Consider the following 17,141-nt stretch of genomic DNA (forward strand, 5'->3'; position numbering starts at 1 on the left):
CTTTTTGCACAGCAGCCTTGCTGAAACAGGAAACCACAATACTTGCTCACCCCAGTTCCTCTCTCTTCCTCTCTGGTGCGATCTGAGGGGCGCCTGAACCCTTGAGGCCTTCAGGGCTGGGCTCAGGAGCTCCTCCCACCAGCGGGCATCCCAGCCACCCTTTCTCTTGCTCTTCGATTGGTCTGAGCTCTCGGTCAGTTTCAAGTCAAAATTCCCTTTCTAGCTCAGACAAGGATGGGTCTCTGGGTCAGATTCAAACCTTGCAGTTTCTATGAAGGGGAAGAAAAGGCCTTTTTGACCTAGAAGAGAGGTTCCAATGTAGGTTTTCATGTGTATCAGGTAGTTCCCTGTGTAAGGATTTTCTCTTTTCTTACTTTACTTCTTCCCAATCCTGGTGTTGTAAAGGCTTTCTGCTCTTCTAAAGTACTGGTATTTTTTTTCAGAATTCTGGAATGAGGTCAGCTCTGAACTTCCTCTTTCTGAAGCAATGGGACGGGACACAGGGGGTAGGGGAAGGTGAAAAGATGGTGGTTGGGTGGCTGGGAAATCAGGGATCAACAGCAGGCAGAATCTTATGAAAATATTTCCTAGTCCACTGAACTAGGACATTTGGGGAAAAACTAAAAGGAACTTATCTGTGTGCATTAAAAAGAAACTATTACAAATGCGATAGGAAATTTCCAAGAAGTTCAGTATAAGACGGTGGGGAGGGAACCGGATTGGGACAAGTCGACTGAGTAGCTTTGTAACCTTTGTGCAATTCATCTTGTCTGAATGGCCCATTCAGTGTCTGAATGGAGGATTTATGTGTCTCCCATGAAGTCTAAGACTTCACATGTGAGGCACGTAATGAGACTTTTAAATAGCTGTGATAAGATAACAATTATTAAGAGGTTGGGAGTATGTCACAATCTTCTCGGTTGCCTACTACTGCCTCCATTCTCTGAGGAGAGAGAGAACAGGAGAAGGCAGGGGAAAATGAAGAGGATGAATTCTCAAGCACTGGGACTGAAGGGAAATGACATTCCCTCAGGATGAGAGACAATAGCCCAAAGTCCTGTGCCTGAAGCTTGGCACATGGAGATGGGAATGAGGACAGAGGGGCTGGGGAGCCCAAGATGGCAGAGCAAGAGAATGTTATGGGCATAGAATTATGAGAGGGTTCTGGGAGTTTAGGGCGCTAGAGCATAAGAGAGGACAGGTGACGGTAATAGGAGTTCCTGTGGGCCAGCTATTTGGGTTCCATTGAAAGTCAGAAAGAAATGTGTATGAAGATTGAAATCCCTTTTAGGGCTATGCATTCAATGGGATACCACCTGTACTTTAACTGGGGTTTGGAGAGGTTACAAGTGTGAGTTCAAGGTCACACAGGTTTGCCTGGCATCAGAGCCTGAGCTCTTAACACTATGTTCTGAGAATAATACAATTAATAAGGTTGTCATACCTATCTAATTATACGGACAGAAAGAAAGATAGACACACACACACACACACAGAACTCTGAAAACAGAGAATGTACCTTATTTTCAAATGCCCATGAAGCATCAAAAAACTCACTTTATTGATCATAAAGCAAACTTCATTTAAAAAAAGCAAACATTAGTGTAATGCATTGAAAATAGACAGGCTTTGACTTTTAGTCTGCTGCTGCCGTCAATCCGTTGTGTGAGCTTGGCTTATTATTTTATTTCTATCCCAATTTCTTCATTCATAAATGGGGAGGGCCCCTTCTGGAGCTAATAGTTTCTGATTCTTTGCTTTCTGTTTAAAAATGTGTTACCCTCAAAAGAATGATGTTGGACCCTTATCACATAAATAAAAATGAACTCAAAACGGATCAAAGACCTAACTGTAACAGCTAAAACTATAAAACTCTTAGAAGAAAACTTAAGGCAAAATCTTCAGGACATTGGATTTGGCAATGATTTCTTGAATGGGACACCAAAAGCACAGTTTGGGATGATGAAAAAGTTCTGGAAATGGATAATGGTGGATGGTTGCATAACAATGTGAATTACATAAGTAGTTCCACTAAACTGTACAGTTAAAAATGGTTAAAATTCTAAACTTTATGTTGTATATTTCACCACAATAAAAATTATTATATTTCATGCATACAAAAGAATATAGAAAAAGAGACAACGTTAAAACAAGTTTATCTCTTACAGCAGGATTTTCTAACCATAGTACAGTAAAATTAGAAATAAATAGCAAAAGTTGGAAGAAATAAACATTTCAACCTCTTGGAAAAAGAATCCTCCTGGTTTACTCTTGAAATCTAGAGGAGACCAAATCTGTAACTAAGAATGACTTGAAAACAATGATAATGAGAATATTAAGAACAAAATCTATGAGATGTGGCCAAGGCATAGTCTTAAATATTTTTGTATTCGTAGTCTTAAATATTTTCATTACTTAGATAAGGGGGATTAAAAACAAATTAGCCATTTATTTATTTTCAAATAAATTTCTAAAAAAAGAAAGGAGGTAAGAATAAAAGGGAGATAAAAGGGGAAAGCAATAGAATAAATTGGAATTTAGAGTAGAATTCATTTATTTATTCATAAATAAATTCAGGAACTGGTCCTCGTGTGTGTTTGTGGAGAGAGGTATAAATACCAATAGAAAGAAAAAAGCAATAAAATAAACTACTAGCAAGCCAAATCAATTTAAAAAAGCAAAAGCACATCTGTATAAATGTATTAACGATACATGGAAAGTAAACATAATTCAATGGAAACTAAAGTAAATTTAGAGTTATTTGTGTAACTATGCTAGTGTTTTGAAAATCTGGATAAGATGGATTTAAGAAACTCTGCTTTACCAAATTAGACTCAAGTAGAGGTAGATGGTCTAATCATCTGCCCGCCTCTGCCTGAGGGTTCCCTTCCTCTAGTGTGGGTTCGTAAAGAGAAGGATTTAGATCAGGCCCCGGTTGAACTGACCACCTGGCATTTACTGGCCAGCATTCTGTGCTTCTCCTCACTATTTCCAGGTCCCTTTGTTGATGGTCATATTCTGAACTTTGGGATATGGTCTCCTTGATAGATGCTGAGCCCTCTATGAGCTCCCATGAACAGGTAAATATAGGATAAGAAACGCTATGCTTTAGAACCCTGTTGCTTTACCCTTCACAACATCACACAAGGAGGTATAGGATTATCAGATTTTATGGTAGGGTTGGGGTAATGACCGGGAATCTCAATCATGAAAGAAAAAATTTTAAACTGTATGCTAATATGACTTTTCCTATTCTCCAAGAAATAACACTATGAAGTTAACCCCTAGTTAACCCACGGAGGGCCCCCTATGGGTGCTACTAGTTCTAATCTTGTTCTGCCTTTCCACTCTACTGGATGACTCCTTATTCATTTTTTGGGAAATGGCAACCTTGCTCAAAAGAAGTTGTCCGTCCAATATTTTCTCAGCAATGCCTTCCTGAAGTCTAAGTTATCCACTTTAGAATAAGTTCACAGACATTCAACAGAATAGTACCTGGTGGCCTTGGCAACCCACATTCTGCAGAAGGTACCAGGGGTGTGTGGTGAGGGGAGCTTGGAACTCCAAGTCCTGCAGAGCAGCTCAGGGTGGGCATACTTAAGTCTGTTCCCATTCAAGTTTTCCCCAGTGCAGACTTGCGGACTTTCCTCTTTAGTCTTCCAAGTGTCTAGCTGGTAACTGTTTAATCAGATGTCCATACAAACATCCCTAGGACAAATATTCATTCTCAGAGGTGATACAGTCTAAACTCATCAGGAGAAGATGAGTATCTTCTTAACTTGTCCATTTGCAAGTCTGCTTCTCTAACAGTGGAGTTACAACTTCACATTCATGGCAGGACAGAATTCTCAGTCCTCTTCTCTTTTGTTGCTTTGTGTCATCATTGTTGAAAGAGGACCTTTTACTGTACTAACACCTCCAGGTTACGCTGTGAGAGATGATCAACATTGGAATGAGATTCATCTATTGTATAGATGCTAAGAATCTGAAAGGCTTAACCCCAACACACAACTAACTGTGGATCCATTCTTGTGGGTCTCAGCACTGAGCAAGGAACAAGTTACTTTTCATTCGAGGCTCCTGAGAAGGACCATCTCACTGGCTTTGACCTGGAAGGGCCCAGACAGGATGCAACTTTAAGCCTGGGGGTGGGGTGGAAGGTGTGTGCGTGTGTGTGTGTTAGAATGGACAGATAGAAAAGTGAAGAAGAAGGTAGGCCAGAAAAGGAGGGCCTCCCAGACACCAATCTGTTTGGACTAAAAGGAAAAACTGGGTGTTAGTCTTCAGAGCAACTTAGTTTCTCCCTTTAGACTTTGTTTCGGATTGTGTCCCCTTGGGCCTGTCAGAATACAAAATAAGGCTTATCTCCGAATCAGATATCATCGTGAGTTAACCCCTAGGTATGCCATACCCCTTTCTGAACTTTAAAAACTACTGCTTTTTCGGGTTCAATTGAAGCACTGCCCTCCTCTCCCCAGGGTGAGTTGTCCGATAACAGGACTCTGAGAACTTCTAGTTTATCACTAAAAAGCCACCTTATTTATTAAAAACAATATACTTCCACAAATTACTCAGCTACCAAAAGCCATTTAAGAAAAAATTAAAAATATGAAGCTTCTATTCTTTAAAACATGCTTTCACTTACTTTACTTCACTTGCATATTGTTTTTTCAGGATAGCCTGGGTCGTCGGAACCAGTACCTTTGTCTTAAGCCAAGAATTCTAAGAGCCTCAACAAGAGTAACTGTGCTCACTAACAATGTACTTCCAGAGACGTTTGCTCTCCGGTAAAATTAGGTTATTTGATAGTGTTATCCTCTTTCTGAAACTGACAATTTTCCTTCCTAGTTTCAATTGTCATTTTTTGGCCACAACTTCAGTTAAACAATACCAATTATTTCACAGATGGCCTCACATTCCCAAACTGTAATATCCTCCAGAGCCTTTTCCATACATCTTACCTCTACATCTATACCCTTACCTTTCAGATCTGTTTTAGACTCAGCGCAATCTATTATCCATAACAGAGAATATTTGAATTGATGCAGTAAAATGAACCCAGACTGACCTCACCAGAGGGCTGACATGTTAGCCGGCTGTCAGCCTGCTCTGCAGAGAGCATTCCGGGCTCTGAAGACTAATAATGAAAGCAGCTTGGTGGAGAAATGGGTCAGAAAGCCTTCAGATTTTCTTTCATTTTCTTTTTTTCAGTTCTAAAAAGGGGTAATCTGATACCCTTAAAAGAATTTTTAAAATAGAAAAAGAAAGACTTCATCTTACCACCCAAACACAAATTAGTTTCATATTTTTTACATTCCCTTCTAGTTTTTGCCTGTATGCACACATCTTTTTTTTAACAATATAGATTTTGTGTTGTGAACCTGCCATTGTTTTCTTTCCATTTGATACTGTATTATAAATAGTTTTCATGTTTTTACCTTTTTTCATATTTTTACTTTTTAGTGTTGTCACAATCTTTCATAATGTGAGTGTGCTACGATCTGTTTAATAATTTCCTTATTATTGAATGACAGCCATGCCTCCCTAGCATTGCTCAGGATAATGATTAACCACTGGTTAATACCATTTAATAGACATAAAAAGAACTATGAGTTATAATATTATAATTTTCTGTGATTGCAATGATAAATTCAGAGCTGGGATAACTTCCAACTTTGGAACAAGATTACTTTACGTATCATATCTGATACGTCCTTTTGCTCACTCTGAAGGGTTTTGCCCTGAGTGGCAGCCCAGGGCAATAGAGCAGCAAGGGTGCTCCGAAGTAGGGCTGCCTGTGTTGGAAGCCTGGCTTCACCTTTACTGCCTGTTTCAGTTTAGTAAATTATTTAACCTCTTTATATCTCAGTTTCTTCCTCTGTAAAATGACTATAATGATAATCCCTACCCTATGGGATTATTTAAAGATTACATGAGGGCTTCCCTGGTGGTGCGGTGGTTGAGAGTTGCCTGCTGATGCAGGGATCACGGGTTCGTGCCCCAGTCCGGGAAGATCCCACATGCCGGGGAGCGGCTGGGCCCGTGAGCCATGGCCGCTGAGCCTGCGCATCCGGAGCCTGTGCTCCGCAACGGGAGAGGCCACAGCAGTGAGAGGCCGCGGACCACACACACACACAAAAAATAAATAAAGATTACATGAGCTAACACTTATGTAGTACTCAGTACATGTTAGCTCTCACTATTATTTTAGCCCTTGTGACCTATCAGTGGTGGAGGTAATGGATCCTCACTTGGATCTGCAGTTGCATGAATATGAAGGCGTGGTTTCAGTGAGTTTTTGTCTGGTATAATTTCACAAGTATATCTATAGGATAAAAATGTTTAAAGTTATCACTTCAAAAGACCAATAAACACGTGGAAACTCTCCATCCATGAGATGATGGCAAAAGTTAAAATATGTAATTTTTTGACAATCTAAATACCTTTATGATTATTCTATTTTTTGTGTTTAATAAAATATGTAACTTTTAAAACTCACTGAACAGACCAGGTTCTTTTAAGAGTACGTGTTACACTACTCTGTGGAAGAAAAATATTTGACGTGCCTCACAGAGCTCCCCCCACATAAGTGTCTGGTAGGTCACTTAACTTCTATTTTTTATTGGACCAAATCAAATGTGTTCTGACATAAATAATGGGAATCAGAATAGCAACTACCTCATTTTGAGCATTCAATGAGTTAATATTCATACAGTAGAATAATGTCTGAACATAGTGAGTATATGGAAATGTTGGCTAATAAATGAAGTTAAACAATCATCCCAGTATGTCGATACTCTTTAGCTTTTGCATTATGTGACTGATAATTTGATTTATACGGAGGAGGTTAATTTTATTTATATGGAGATTTTGGTCATTTCTAATTTTTAGATTTTACTACGGTGCTGCCAGTGAGCACCTGCGTGCATACAGTTACGCGTTTTCTTCTTTTAAAATATATCCTTGAGGATGAAGATCTCAGCAGTGGGTTTGCTGGAGCGGTTTCAGGAAGACGTGGTTTCCTTCTGATGAGAAAGTTTTGCAGGAAGTGGGCCGGAAGGAGTAGAGCTAAGGTATAGGGCACTGCTGGAGATGGCAAAGTCAGGAGAGCTGCAGAGAGGGGAGGGCCCTCCTACCAGCATGATAGCTCAGTGCTGCTGGGTGTTGGCAAGGAGGCAAAACCAGGGTGGTGTGGTGAAAAGAGTAATGGTCTGGAATCTGGAGAAATGACTTTTACATCCATCTACGCCTCTCTCCTGAAATGCAAAGTTGTTTTGTCCCTGTGGGTCTCAGTTTCCCCTAAAGCCTTTCCCAGTATTAGGGTCTAAGAGTCCTCTATTTCTGATATATTAATTAAATACTTTATACATGCCAAGATCTGTGTTTGGTACTAGGGATGCAACAGTGAGTAAAATACAACAAGTCCCTGGATGTAGTCATGTAAGACAATTTAAAAGGTAAATTTAGAGTTGGTAAACTCAAGTGATAGGCAAATACAGAAATTTATAGAGGCACGGGAGAGGGGTGGGAGAGCACCCATCCCAGCCTTGAGGGTTGGGCCCTGGCAGAAGGGGGCAAGTTTTCCTAGAGGGGGTAGTGGTTGAGCTGAGTCTTAAAGGATGAGCAGGATTTAAGCAGACTACGGGGAGAGTGAAGAGTGTCTGGGCAGAAGCGGTGGCCTGGGTAGAGGTACAGCGGGAATAGCAGGGCGCCTTCAGAGGGCCAGCGGTTCTGTGTCCTCAGGGAATCCAAAGCATGGCAGGTGACCTGAGGTGTGTCTGGGGAGGTGGCCGGGGTCCTTGCACATCACTGTAAAGAGTTTAGGTTTTCTATGTACCATTTTACCCAAGGATGGCTTTGGGTATATGCTAGCCTCCACTCGCAGCCAAGACTCTGTCTTGATTTCCCTATACCTTGACATTTCTTTCCCCTGGAGGCTCAGAGCACCTTGCTTTTGAGGTTGACCACTAGCTGTCGCTATTGAACAGATCTGGCTGCCCACAGCTAAAGGCCAATGGTGGTGTCCTAGGCTGCGAGCTCCCGGCGGCCCTACCAGATGCTTGAGTGTGCCCCGCCTCCTCTGGGTCTGTTCATCCGTCCTGAGAGGTGACTCCCCGTAGACACGCAGTGAGGAGGTGGTGGTAGCCCTTGAGAAGAACCTGGGCAAGCTGGGGGAAGGAATTGTGGTGAAGTGCGGTCCACCACACCACCGCAGTCAGCCACTGGGTGGCGCTGCTACCACTGACCGCAGAAAGGGAGGCCTGTGAAAAGGGTAAGTCTCTGGATAGGACTGCTTTGCTGCTTTGGGGTGGGGTAACTTTTGCGTCCACTCTGTTACCTGGAGTTCGGGGGCCACAGGACTGGTCAAGGACAGTGTGAGGGAGGTCTGGAAGCACACCGACCCAACAGTCCCAGGTCAGCCAACACTGCCATTTTTCGGGTCCTTCAGGCCTCACCCCTGGCCGGTGTGTGTTTTTTGACTTGTCCCCAGTTTCCACCCTTTGGTTCCAGGTCATGCAATGAGCCAATACACCCTTCCCTTTGGCTTCTCTTTCCTTATTTTCCTTCCCAGCAACTCCCATCTCCAAAGCCTCCCCATTCAGCGGGTGTTCATCTGGGACTTTTCTTTTTTAGGAATCCATTTCCCCCTCTCCTTTTTCCTGTGGCATTGCTGTTCGCTGTGTCTGTGTCCTCACCCTGTGTGTTCGGGATCTGTGCAGACTTAATTCTGCTTCTCCTGGCTTTTCTGCCTCTGGGCGTTGTAGTTCTAAATACTATTTTACCTTTTTAAAAATTCTCTCTTTTCTTGTCTGCCTTTCGTTTTCACATTTGCCCTGTCTTCGTCCCTGTCTCCCATTCCCCCACCTTTAAAAACCAAAGAATGTAGACATATTCTAAGTCTAACTAGAAAACTTGTGAGTCTAACAACTAGAGAAGTTAAAGTCTAACAACTAGCGGGGGAGGATATAGCAAGTAAGGGGTATCCTGACTTTTCTTGGCATCCTTCATGAACTGGCGACCCTCTGGGGTGGGCTGTTGATCTAGGGGCGCTGAGAGGCTGACACTGAGGCAGACTTGCTGGAGACATTGTGAGACAGCATGGGTAGTTATGTGTTTTTCTTTTCCCTCAATGCTCCAAGTTAGTTTGGTTCTCATACCTCCCTTGAGAAATTAAGGGATGCTTCTGGGACTTCATTAGCATATGTGTCCCCGTGCTCTGGGATGGACATTAATGAAGAAGAATGTGGGTTCTTGGCAAATTCCCTGGACAGCAGGCAATGCCAGAAGGGGTAAGGGTTCTACCCAACATGTAGCATCCTCAGAGGGGAACAGGAGTACACTCTGAGCCAAGGGAAGGTTAGGCCTGTAACTAAGGTCCCAAAGGACTGGTTAGTAGCATAACATATGCTGACTGCTTCCTCTCACACAACTTTAGAGGCTTAGTCTCCAAAGGGGATGTGTTGCAGGGACTACTGGGGTGTAGGGAGAAAAATATTAGAATTTCTCTTTTTTTTTTATCTTGTCTTTTTAAGATTTCTATTTTTGCATATGTTTTGTGCTAGTAAATATTACATGGATATATTATATAAATAGTAGCTATATATCTATCAGAAATACATGTGCCTAATCATTTTTTAATGATGAAGTGTGGGATCCAGAGTTTCAGAGATCCCTGCTCTGGAGAATCTTTGGAGCTTGCCATGAACTCTAGCGGAGGCCTGTGATGCTGGCCCAGAGCAGCCCAGCTGAGGAGAAAGGTCCAGCCTGTGTGGACAGACTTGGCGGCGAGGTGGGACTTAGTTGTCCTTGAGAGGGAGCTCTCCAGAAACAGCAGCTGGATGACTGTCCCCCATGCCCATGTGAGTCACAGCCTCTGAGATCAACCTCAGGGTCCCCTGCTACCTGATATCTTAGGGCCTTTTATTATATTCTTTGCTGAGGAGAGGTTTCATAGTTTCTCAAAGGGGAATTTGAAGAGGTGGGAGGCCTAGGATATTCTGCAGCATGGGGGCAGCTGTGACTGATTAGGACTTTGTAGATGGTCAGGTGGGAGGGGATCCTGTCACCATGGTTAGGAGCCTGGCATCTTAGGGACTGTGTCCTTCTGCTCTGACTGTATCTCAGACTTGTTTCCGAGGTGATTTACATTTGTGACAAATACTTGTGGTTGCCTAACGGAACCCCATTTTTGTTTGGGGTGGAAATGTGCTCAGCTGAAAATTCCATTTCTCAACCTGTCTTGAAGGGAGAGGTGGTCCCAAGATGTGACCCTAGCCCAGGGGATGTAAGCTGAAGTCCTCACTGGGGCTTTCCTGTTGGCTGCTTGTTAGGGGTCAGAATCAGCCGGTGCACACATTTGACCCTTCACATTCCTCTTTTTTTTTTGGCATGATGCTGAAGGTGGGGCAGCTGTCTTGTGACCCCACCGTGACAAGGAGGAAGATGGATAATTGGAAATATAGAAGGAGCCTGGCTGCCGGAGGTGCTGGTCTGCTCTTCCCAGACTTTTTGTTATGGAAGGAAAAGAAATCTCTATTTGATTCAGCCATTGCAGGGGTTTTTCTGTTGCTCCCAGGGGAATGCAGTGCTAGCGAACATGAAGGTGGACTCAGGGCTCGCAGACACCTGGGTTAAGGCCATGGCTTCATGCAAGATGCTGACGTCCTTAGAGTTGAAGAGCGTGAGCGTCCCCTGTCTCAGGGAGCCCTTGTTCCCTCTTCTTCTCCAGCAAGGATGGAAACAAGCTGTCCTGTTACTTGCAAGTCCTTGGAAGAGGAGAGCAGCATTGAGCTGGCCCTTTAAGAATAACTAATTCTGTTAAGAATGTGGAAAGTGAAAGTCAGGGCGAGTGCTGGAGCCGGCTGTGCAGGTTTGAGCGAACTGATGGTGCTTAGCTCTGCTAATACAGATTCAGTGGTGGCAGCTGGTGGCTTCAAATTGGCCATGGTGAGAGTACTTGTATCATGGAAGTAGGCAAATATTACACATCAGGGCTTTTCTCTTTTTTTTCCTTTTCGGGAGAGCCAGTTGTTAAGCATTTACCAACACACCCTTGGAAAGACCACAAGTTTAGTTTACTAACTACCTTAATATCGTTTCATAGCTTCTCTGCTTTCCCCATGCTGTCTAGTAAGTTATAAGTGAGCAGAATCAAGAAGCAGCTGATTTCTACTGAACTCAGGCTGGAGTCTTTTATGTATTTATTTTTAAAGATCCTTGAATTTTATTTACTTATTTATTTATTTGGCTGTGTCGGGTCTCAGTTGTGGCATGCAGGGTCTTTTGTTGTGCACGGCTCTAGGCATGGGCTTAGTGGCCCCAAGGCATGTGGGATCTTAGTTCCCCAATGAGGGATCCAACCCACATCCTCTGCATTGGAAAGCCGATTCCGAACCACTGGATCACCAGGGAAGTCCCAGGCTGAAGTCTTATTATGTCTTTGGGCCTAACGTGAGCCCTAAAAGTTCAGCCTGAAGGCAAAACTAATTTTAATCTGACTTTGGCTGTAAATTTGCCATCCGGTCAAGCCCCTGTCTCGGCATTCGTCTCCTTTCCACGTCATCAGCCTCCTGCCCCCATCCTGTCGACAATCTACAGGGCCTCAGCTCTTGCAAACCCAGCTTCTTGCCCCAGTTGTGCCACCCACAGAAGCCCCCGATTCTGGGTCCGGAACAGCAGTCTCTCACTTGCATCCACACATCTTATGATCTTCCTTATGAGCACACCACGTGCTCTTTTTACGATGTGACATGACACTCCTCTATCAAGAGCTGGGGTCTGTATGTCCTGGCCTTGAAATGGGGTGGATCTTCATAAAACTGCTTCACTAATAGCATATGGTTGGTCGTAATGGGCAGTACAGCTTCTGCCTGGCTCTGTCTCTCAGGACACATGCCTTTGGAGCCCGGAGCCACCATGTAAGAAGTCCGGCAGCCCTGAAGCTGCTGTTCTGAGAGACCACGCGGAGAGGCCACAGAAAGCTAGAGAGGCCCAAGGAACCCTCAGCTGTTCCAGGCTCCAGCTAGCCAAGTCTTTCCAGTTCAGGCACAGGCTGCATGTGCGACGGGGCCTGCAGATGATTTAATGCCTGGCCTTTGAGCCAGCCCAGCTGTGCTGAGTGGAGCAGAAGTGAGCTGTCCCTCTCTGAGCCCTGCCCAGACTGCAGACTCATGAGTGAAGGAAATGTTTCTCTGAGGTACTGGAGATGAAGCCTTCACCATATCTTTAGTGGGGACACACTTCAACCCACAACACTGCCATTGCAAGAAACACAGGTCTGCTCTTCAGAGGGAAACCAGTCCTAATTCTGTCAGGTCTGAGAAGAGTGTTTCATGCAAGTTAGCCGCCCCATTCCATACACTCACACTGACACTCACACTCACACACACGTGTGCACAAGCCTCCCGTTATGTGTGTGTATATATATATAATGTAAATATTATATATATAATTTTAACATAAATGGGATTATGTTATACACATATGTAAACAACTTGCCTTATACACTTAACAGTATGTCCTGAAGGTCCTTCCATGTGAGTACGTTTCAATCTACCTCATCCCTTGTTATCATGATATAGTGATTTCATAGTATTGATAGGCTGTGGGTAGACAGTAAAGTTGTTTTCAATGTTTTGATTCGAATTAGCCCTAACCACAAATGTAATGTTTGGTGACTTTAAAATTTTCCTAACAGTTAGGACAGTAATTCCTTATGGTAAGAGAATATTTTTGTTAAAAAAATATTTCTGGGTGACCTCCAGGTGGAGTCATAATCCACTTTGCATGATAAATGATGGAGCAGAAGGAGAGTGGGGGCTGAGCACACTGGGGTCTGAGTCAGGAAAGACGTGGAGCTGGGAGGAAGCACTCTGAAAGAGACCTGGCCCAGGGGGCCCTTTTGAGTTAAATGATGCCCAGCCATGGAATGTAAACCCAGTCTTCCTTCCCCTCTCTGAAATATTAGGAAAAGGTGACATTGCTCACTAATACGTTCAGTGAGAGTGGAATTGGTTTTAGAATCCACAAAGGAATGCTGAATTTTTGTGTCACTGTGGGTGAAAACAGACATCCTTGCACATCTATTTTTGAGTTCATTATGAAGTGAGCTAGGCAGGCCAGATTCTCTTACATGGAACTCATCCAATGACAAAAGCCTTTAGGCTGCTGGTATCACTGAAATTGGACCTTGCCTCTGGAGACAGTGGGCAGATATCTAGGGGTAGGGGAGCCAGGTAAGGAGCTGGGTTAGGGACCGTGAGAGGGCATCTTGGGAAGGGCTCCCTGAAAAGATCACTACAACCACCTGTGGGTGAGAGAAAGAGCTGAGTTTATTGCTCACTCAGGTAAGGGGAAGTACTACCTTGGATGGAGACTTAGCAGCCTTTCAGAATGGGGAGGGCAAAGTCGGGGTATTTATGAAGTGTTGGAGTCTAGTTTAAGGTGGGCTTTCAGTGTGGTGGCTTGATTAGGATTGGGGAAGGATCGTGATGCAGACATTTCAGGTTGGTGACGACAGGGTTTGACATCAGGTTCCAAAGAGCCTTGAAGAGAATAGCCATTTGATGCTGTCTATTGACAAGCTGAGCATTTTTAAATGCGTTTGCAACATTTATCTTCCTGGACAGAAATTGCTTGGAATAGTAAGGTCATGCTGCTGAAGACAAGGGAATTGTAATGTCCAGGTTAGTGAAGACAGCAAATGATGAGGGTGTCAATGGTATTGGTTCTCAGACCTAATTTCTGAGATCATCCCCTTCGGAATCTGGGGAAAACCTCGTGTAGTAAGATGTTTAACCTGTACCCAAGCAAATGCTAAGTCGCTTTTAATATTGTCCCCACCCTTCAGTTAAGGAATTATTGCACTCTATGTCATCAACAAAGTCTGTGAAGAGGGAGCCTCATTTCTCCAGGAGACTGAGGAGTGTTAATCTGACTGGTCAGAAACCAAGACATCTACTAGACCTCATTTTACATGTGTATGTGTGTGTGTGTGTGTATTATGCTATATAGTCAGAAACCAGACTTCATGTTTTTGGTCCATTTTCTCACACACAGGTTCAGTCAGGCCTCTCCTGCTCCCTTTGCCCTGGACATAACCTGAGAAGGTCCATGTTATGGACTGAGAAAAGTCCAGCCATATTCACACTCCCAGATCCAACTCCTTGTATATGCGGCTGGCAGCTCAATGGACTCCAATCTGTTCTGCTGACCAGCCATTTCGATTAAGAAGTGAGAAAAGGAAATTTACCCTACACTTCCAGACCCATGTCTTGTGTCCCAGCATTACTTCCCGTGGAAACTCTACATTTGGGAGTGTTGGGTTTGGGCTGGATATACACCATCTATCCCTCCAAACGCTCTCCATCCTTTTCCACCCCGCTCTGTGTATGGGTATGCTGACCTGTATGGTTTATATCAATCTACACTTTGCCCCTTTGTTCACCCAGTAGAAAATACCAGCCAGAAATCAGAGGGAGGGAAGTGAATGAGGCTGGTATATTTATTTCCCCAGATCCCTCCCCTGTGGTCCTTGATGGGCTGGTGGTATCCTTTAACTGAATGTCATAGCTCCTGTCATGTGGCACTCTGCAAACACGTCTTTCTATCTGGGCTTTTATAACAGTTCTCACCTCTTTTCCCGATGGTGGGCCTAGGGTTGGAAATAGCTGCAACTAACCCTGAGATGCTACATCACCTCTGTGATTTCCCTATAATCTTGCCCACACTTTTGTAAAAAATCTCCTTTTCATTAACCTCTACTAAAATTATCCAGTTTGCCACTCTTACCTGTTGGGGGACCTGGCCAGTATAGGGCTTTGTTGAGTTGTTAATGTTTTGTTTCCTCTTTGGTTGTAGTCACGTGATGCCTGGCCAGTGTTTGATAGATATTTGTTGAATGAATGAATGACTAAATGTGTGAGTTGAATGAATGAATGACTAAATGTGTGAGTGACAGGATTTGAACTCCAACCCCTCCTCTACAAACTTCTAATATATTACTGAGCGTTCACATGTAGAGTATAGTTGCTTGATGCACTCTGAGTACAATAAACAAGTGCAGGTGCTGTGGCTCCAGTTTCCAGGAACCTCCACTTCTTTGGATTTGCCCTGATTGTTCAGACCCAGATGTCCTCCTTCCCAGAGGAGCAGTATGAAATAATATAAAGAGTATCTGAAATATACAAAATGGTAAAGACACGATCTTCACTAAATGAAGAGTAGGATGATTTCTTCGACTCAAAAAGAGATAAAAGGTTCATATCACAAAATAAGAAATGTACACTGAAACGTTTCACATGTATAGGTTATGGTTTTAATGGAGCCGTACTGAATGAACTGAAGTTACAGCCATGAGGTATGAATTTATAAAGTTTATGTGACCTTTATTATAATTGATATTGACTAAGCATTATAACATAATTACATATGAGATAAATTTGATATAACTATCTTGTAATTATATCTATTGTTACTATCAGGTTCACAATTGCTGGTTCATGACATTCGTACACTTTCTACTGCATAAGTGTTAGAGGAGTTTCTTTAAATTTTGAGATGTGATATGTGACTTGCAACCCCCTGGGAACACTCATATCTCTCTGGGGAGATACCTTCAGGATGGAGCTCATGTAAATATCAGGCAGAATTGTTCCAAGCCCCCTTATCATGCCTAGCCCTAAGGAAGTACCTAGTTGTTTATAAATATTTCCATATTATAATTTCGTAAGGAGAGAAATTCCATGATCTTCCTCCCTGGATTTCCCAGCAGGAACGGAGTCAAGACCGAACTGTCATAATATACTTCCTTTTGGCGCAGAGCTCCCCCTTTGATGATCTCCAGGGCACATTCTTCCTTTGGAGATGCTTCTGCATTGTATATCCCAGCAGTTCCTGTCATGGCTGTTTCTGTAGAACGACAAGAGAAGAGTGGGGTTATCTAAGACTAGCAGAGTCTACACGATAGAAGGCCTGCAGACACCAACAGCTTAGCTTTCAGGGGCTGTTGGCCAGTGCTTGCTCGGCAAGGTCCACGGGCCCTGGCAGGAATACGTGGAGAAGACTGGGTATGTTTAGGGCCTATTGGGCAAAGAGAGGCTTAGTGTTCATATGGGCCTCGTCTAACTGGATGAAGATTTGTGGAGGCAGCTGGAGGTTACTTGTTGGGAGATTTGAATCATACTCCTCTCGGGTGTTTTGGCTGGAGTGAGGGAGTAATATGCGGGAGCAGAATGAGGATAGAGGTCATATGATGGGAAGTGTCAGTGGGCAAAACCAGAGCGAGGTATGATAACGACTACTGATTCGTAAAAGGAAATGACGGGAGAGAATCCAGACCTTTGCTCCCTTGTCAACACCAATCACTTTCACTTAGAAGGAAACTCTTGTTACCTGCTCTCTTCCTCCAGATATTCGTGTCCTTCTTCCCAGCTTCTGTCTCTCTCTCCATCCTTGTTTCATGGTGTTTCTTTGTCTCTCTCTCTCTCTCTCTCTCTCGTTCTGTAACTACTACTCAATTTATTCAATTCCTCTTAAATAAAGTTTTCTTTTAAAAAAATTTTTAATTTTTATTTATTTATTTGGCTACGCAGCATGTGGGATCTTAGTTCCCCAGCCAGGGACAGAAACCATGCCCCCTGCAGTGGAAGTACGGAGTCTTAACCACTGGACCACAGGGAAGTCCCTTAAATAAAGTTTTCTTATCATACTTGCCACATGTTTTAGATAAACTTGCATTTGGACTTAAAGAAAAGTTGTAAAAATTGTACAAAGTTTTTCCTTATATCCTTCAATCACAACAACATAACCATTGTACAATTATCAACAATAGATATGATAGAATTGGAACAACTTTACTAATTAAACTGCAGGCTTTATTTTTTCACTAATATCCTTTATATATTCCAGGATCTTATCCAGGATTTCATTTAGTAGTAATTACTTCTTATTTTCCCTCTCTCTGACAGTTCCTCAGTCTTTCCTTGTCTCTCATGGCCTTGATGCTGTTGAAGAGTACTGTTCAACTGATTTGTGTAATGCCCCTCAGTTGGGGTTTGTCCACTGTTCTTATAATTAGAATGAAGTTATGAATTTTGGGTAAGAATACCCCCCAAATGATACTGTGTCCTTCTCAGTGCATC

General features: G+C 43.1%; 1 protein-coding gene across 2 annotated transcripts in view; it reads right to left on the bottom strand.

Annotated features, from left to right (window-relative positions):
- Nucleotides 1-15,302: 15,302 nt before the first annotated feature.
- HSD11B1 (hydroxysteroid 11-beta dehydrogenase 1) overlaps nucleotides 15,303-17,141 on the bottom strand; it is a 29,483-nt gene continuing 27,644 nt past the window's right edge. For both annotated transcript variants that reach the window (XM_082672850.1, XM_082672851.1), the window contains one exon: nucleotides 15,303-15,909. In XM_082672850.1, coding sequence (XP_082528976.1) covers nucleotides 15,692-15,909 — 218 coding nt within the window. In that variant the 3' untranslated portion in view covers nucleotides 15,303-15,691. The remainder of the gene's footprint in view (nucleotides 15,910-17,141) is intronic.

This window comes from Grampus griseus, assembly GCF_964374135.1.
Source record: "Grampus griseus genome assembly, chromosome: 1".
Taxonomy (NCBI): Eukaryota; Metazoa; Chordata; class Mammalia; order Artiodactyla; family Delphinidae; genus Grampus; species Grampus griseus.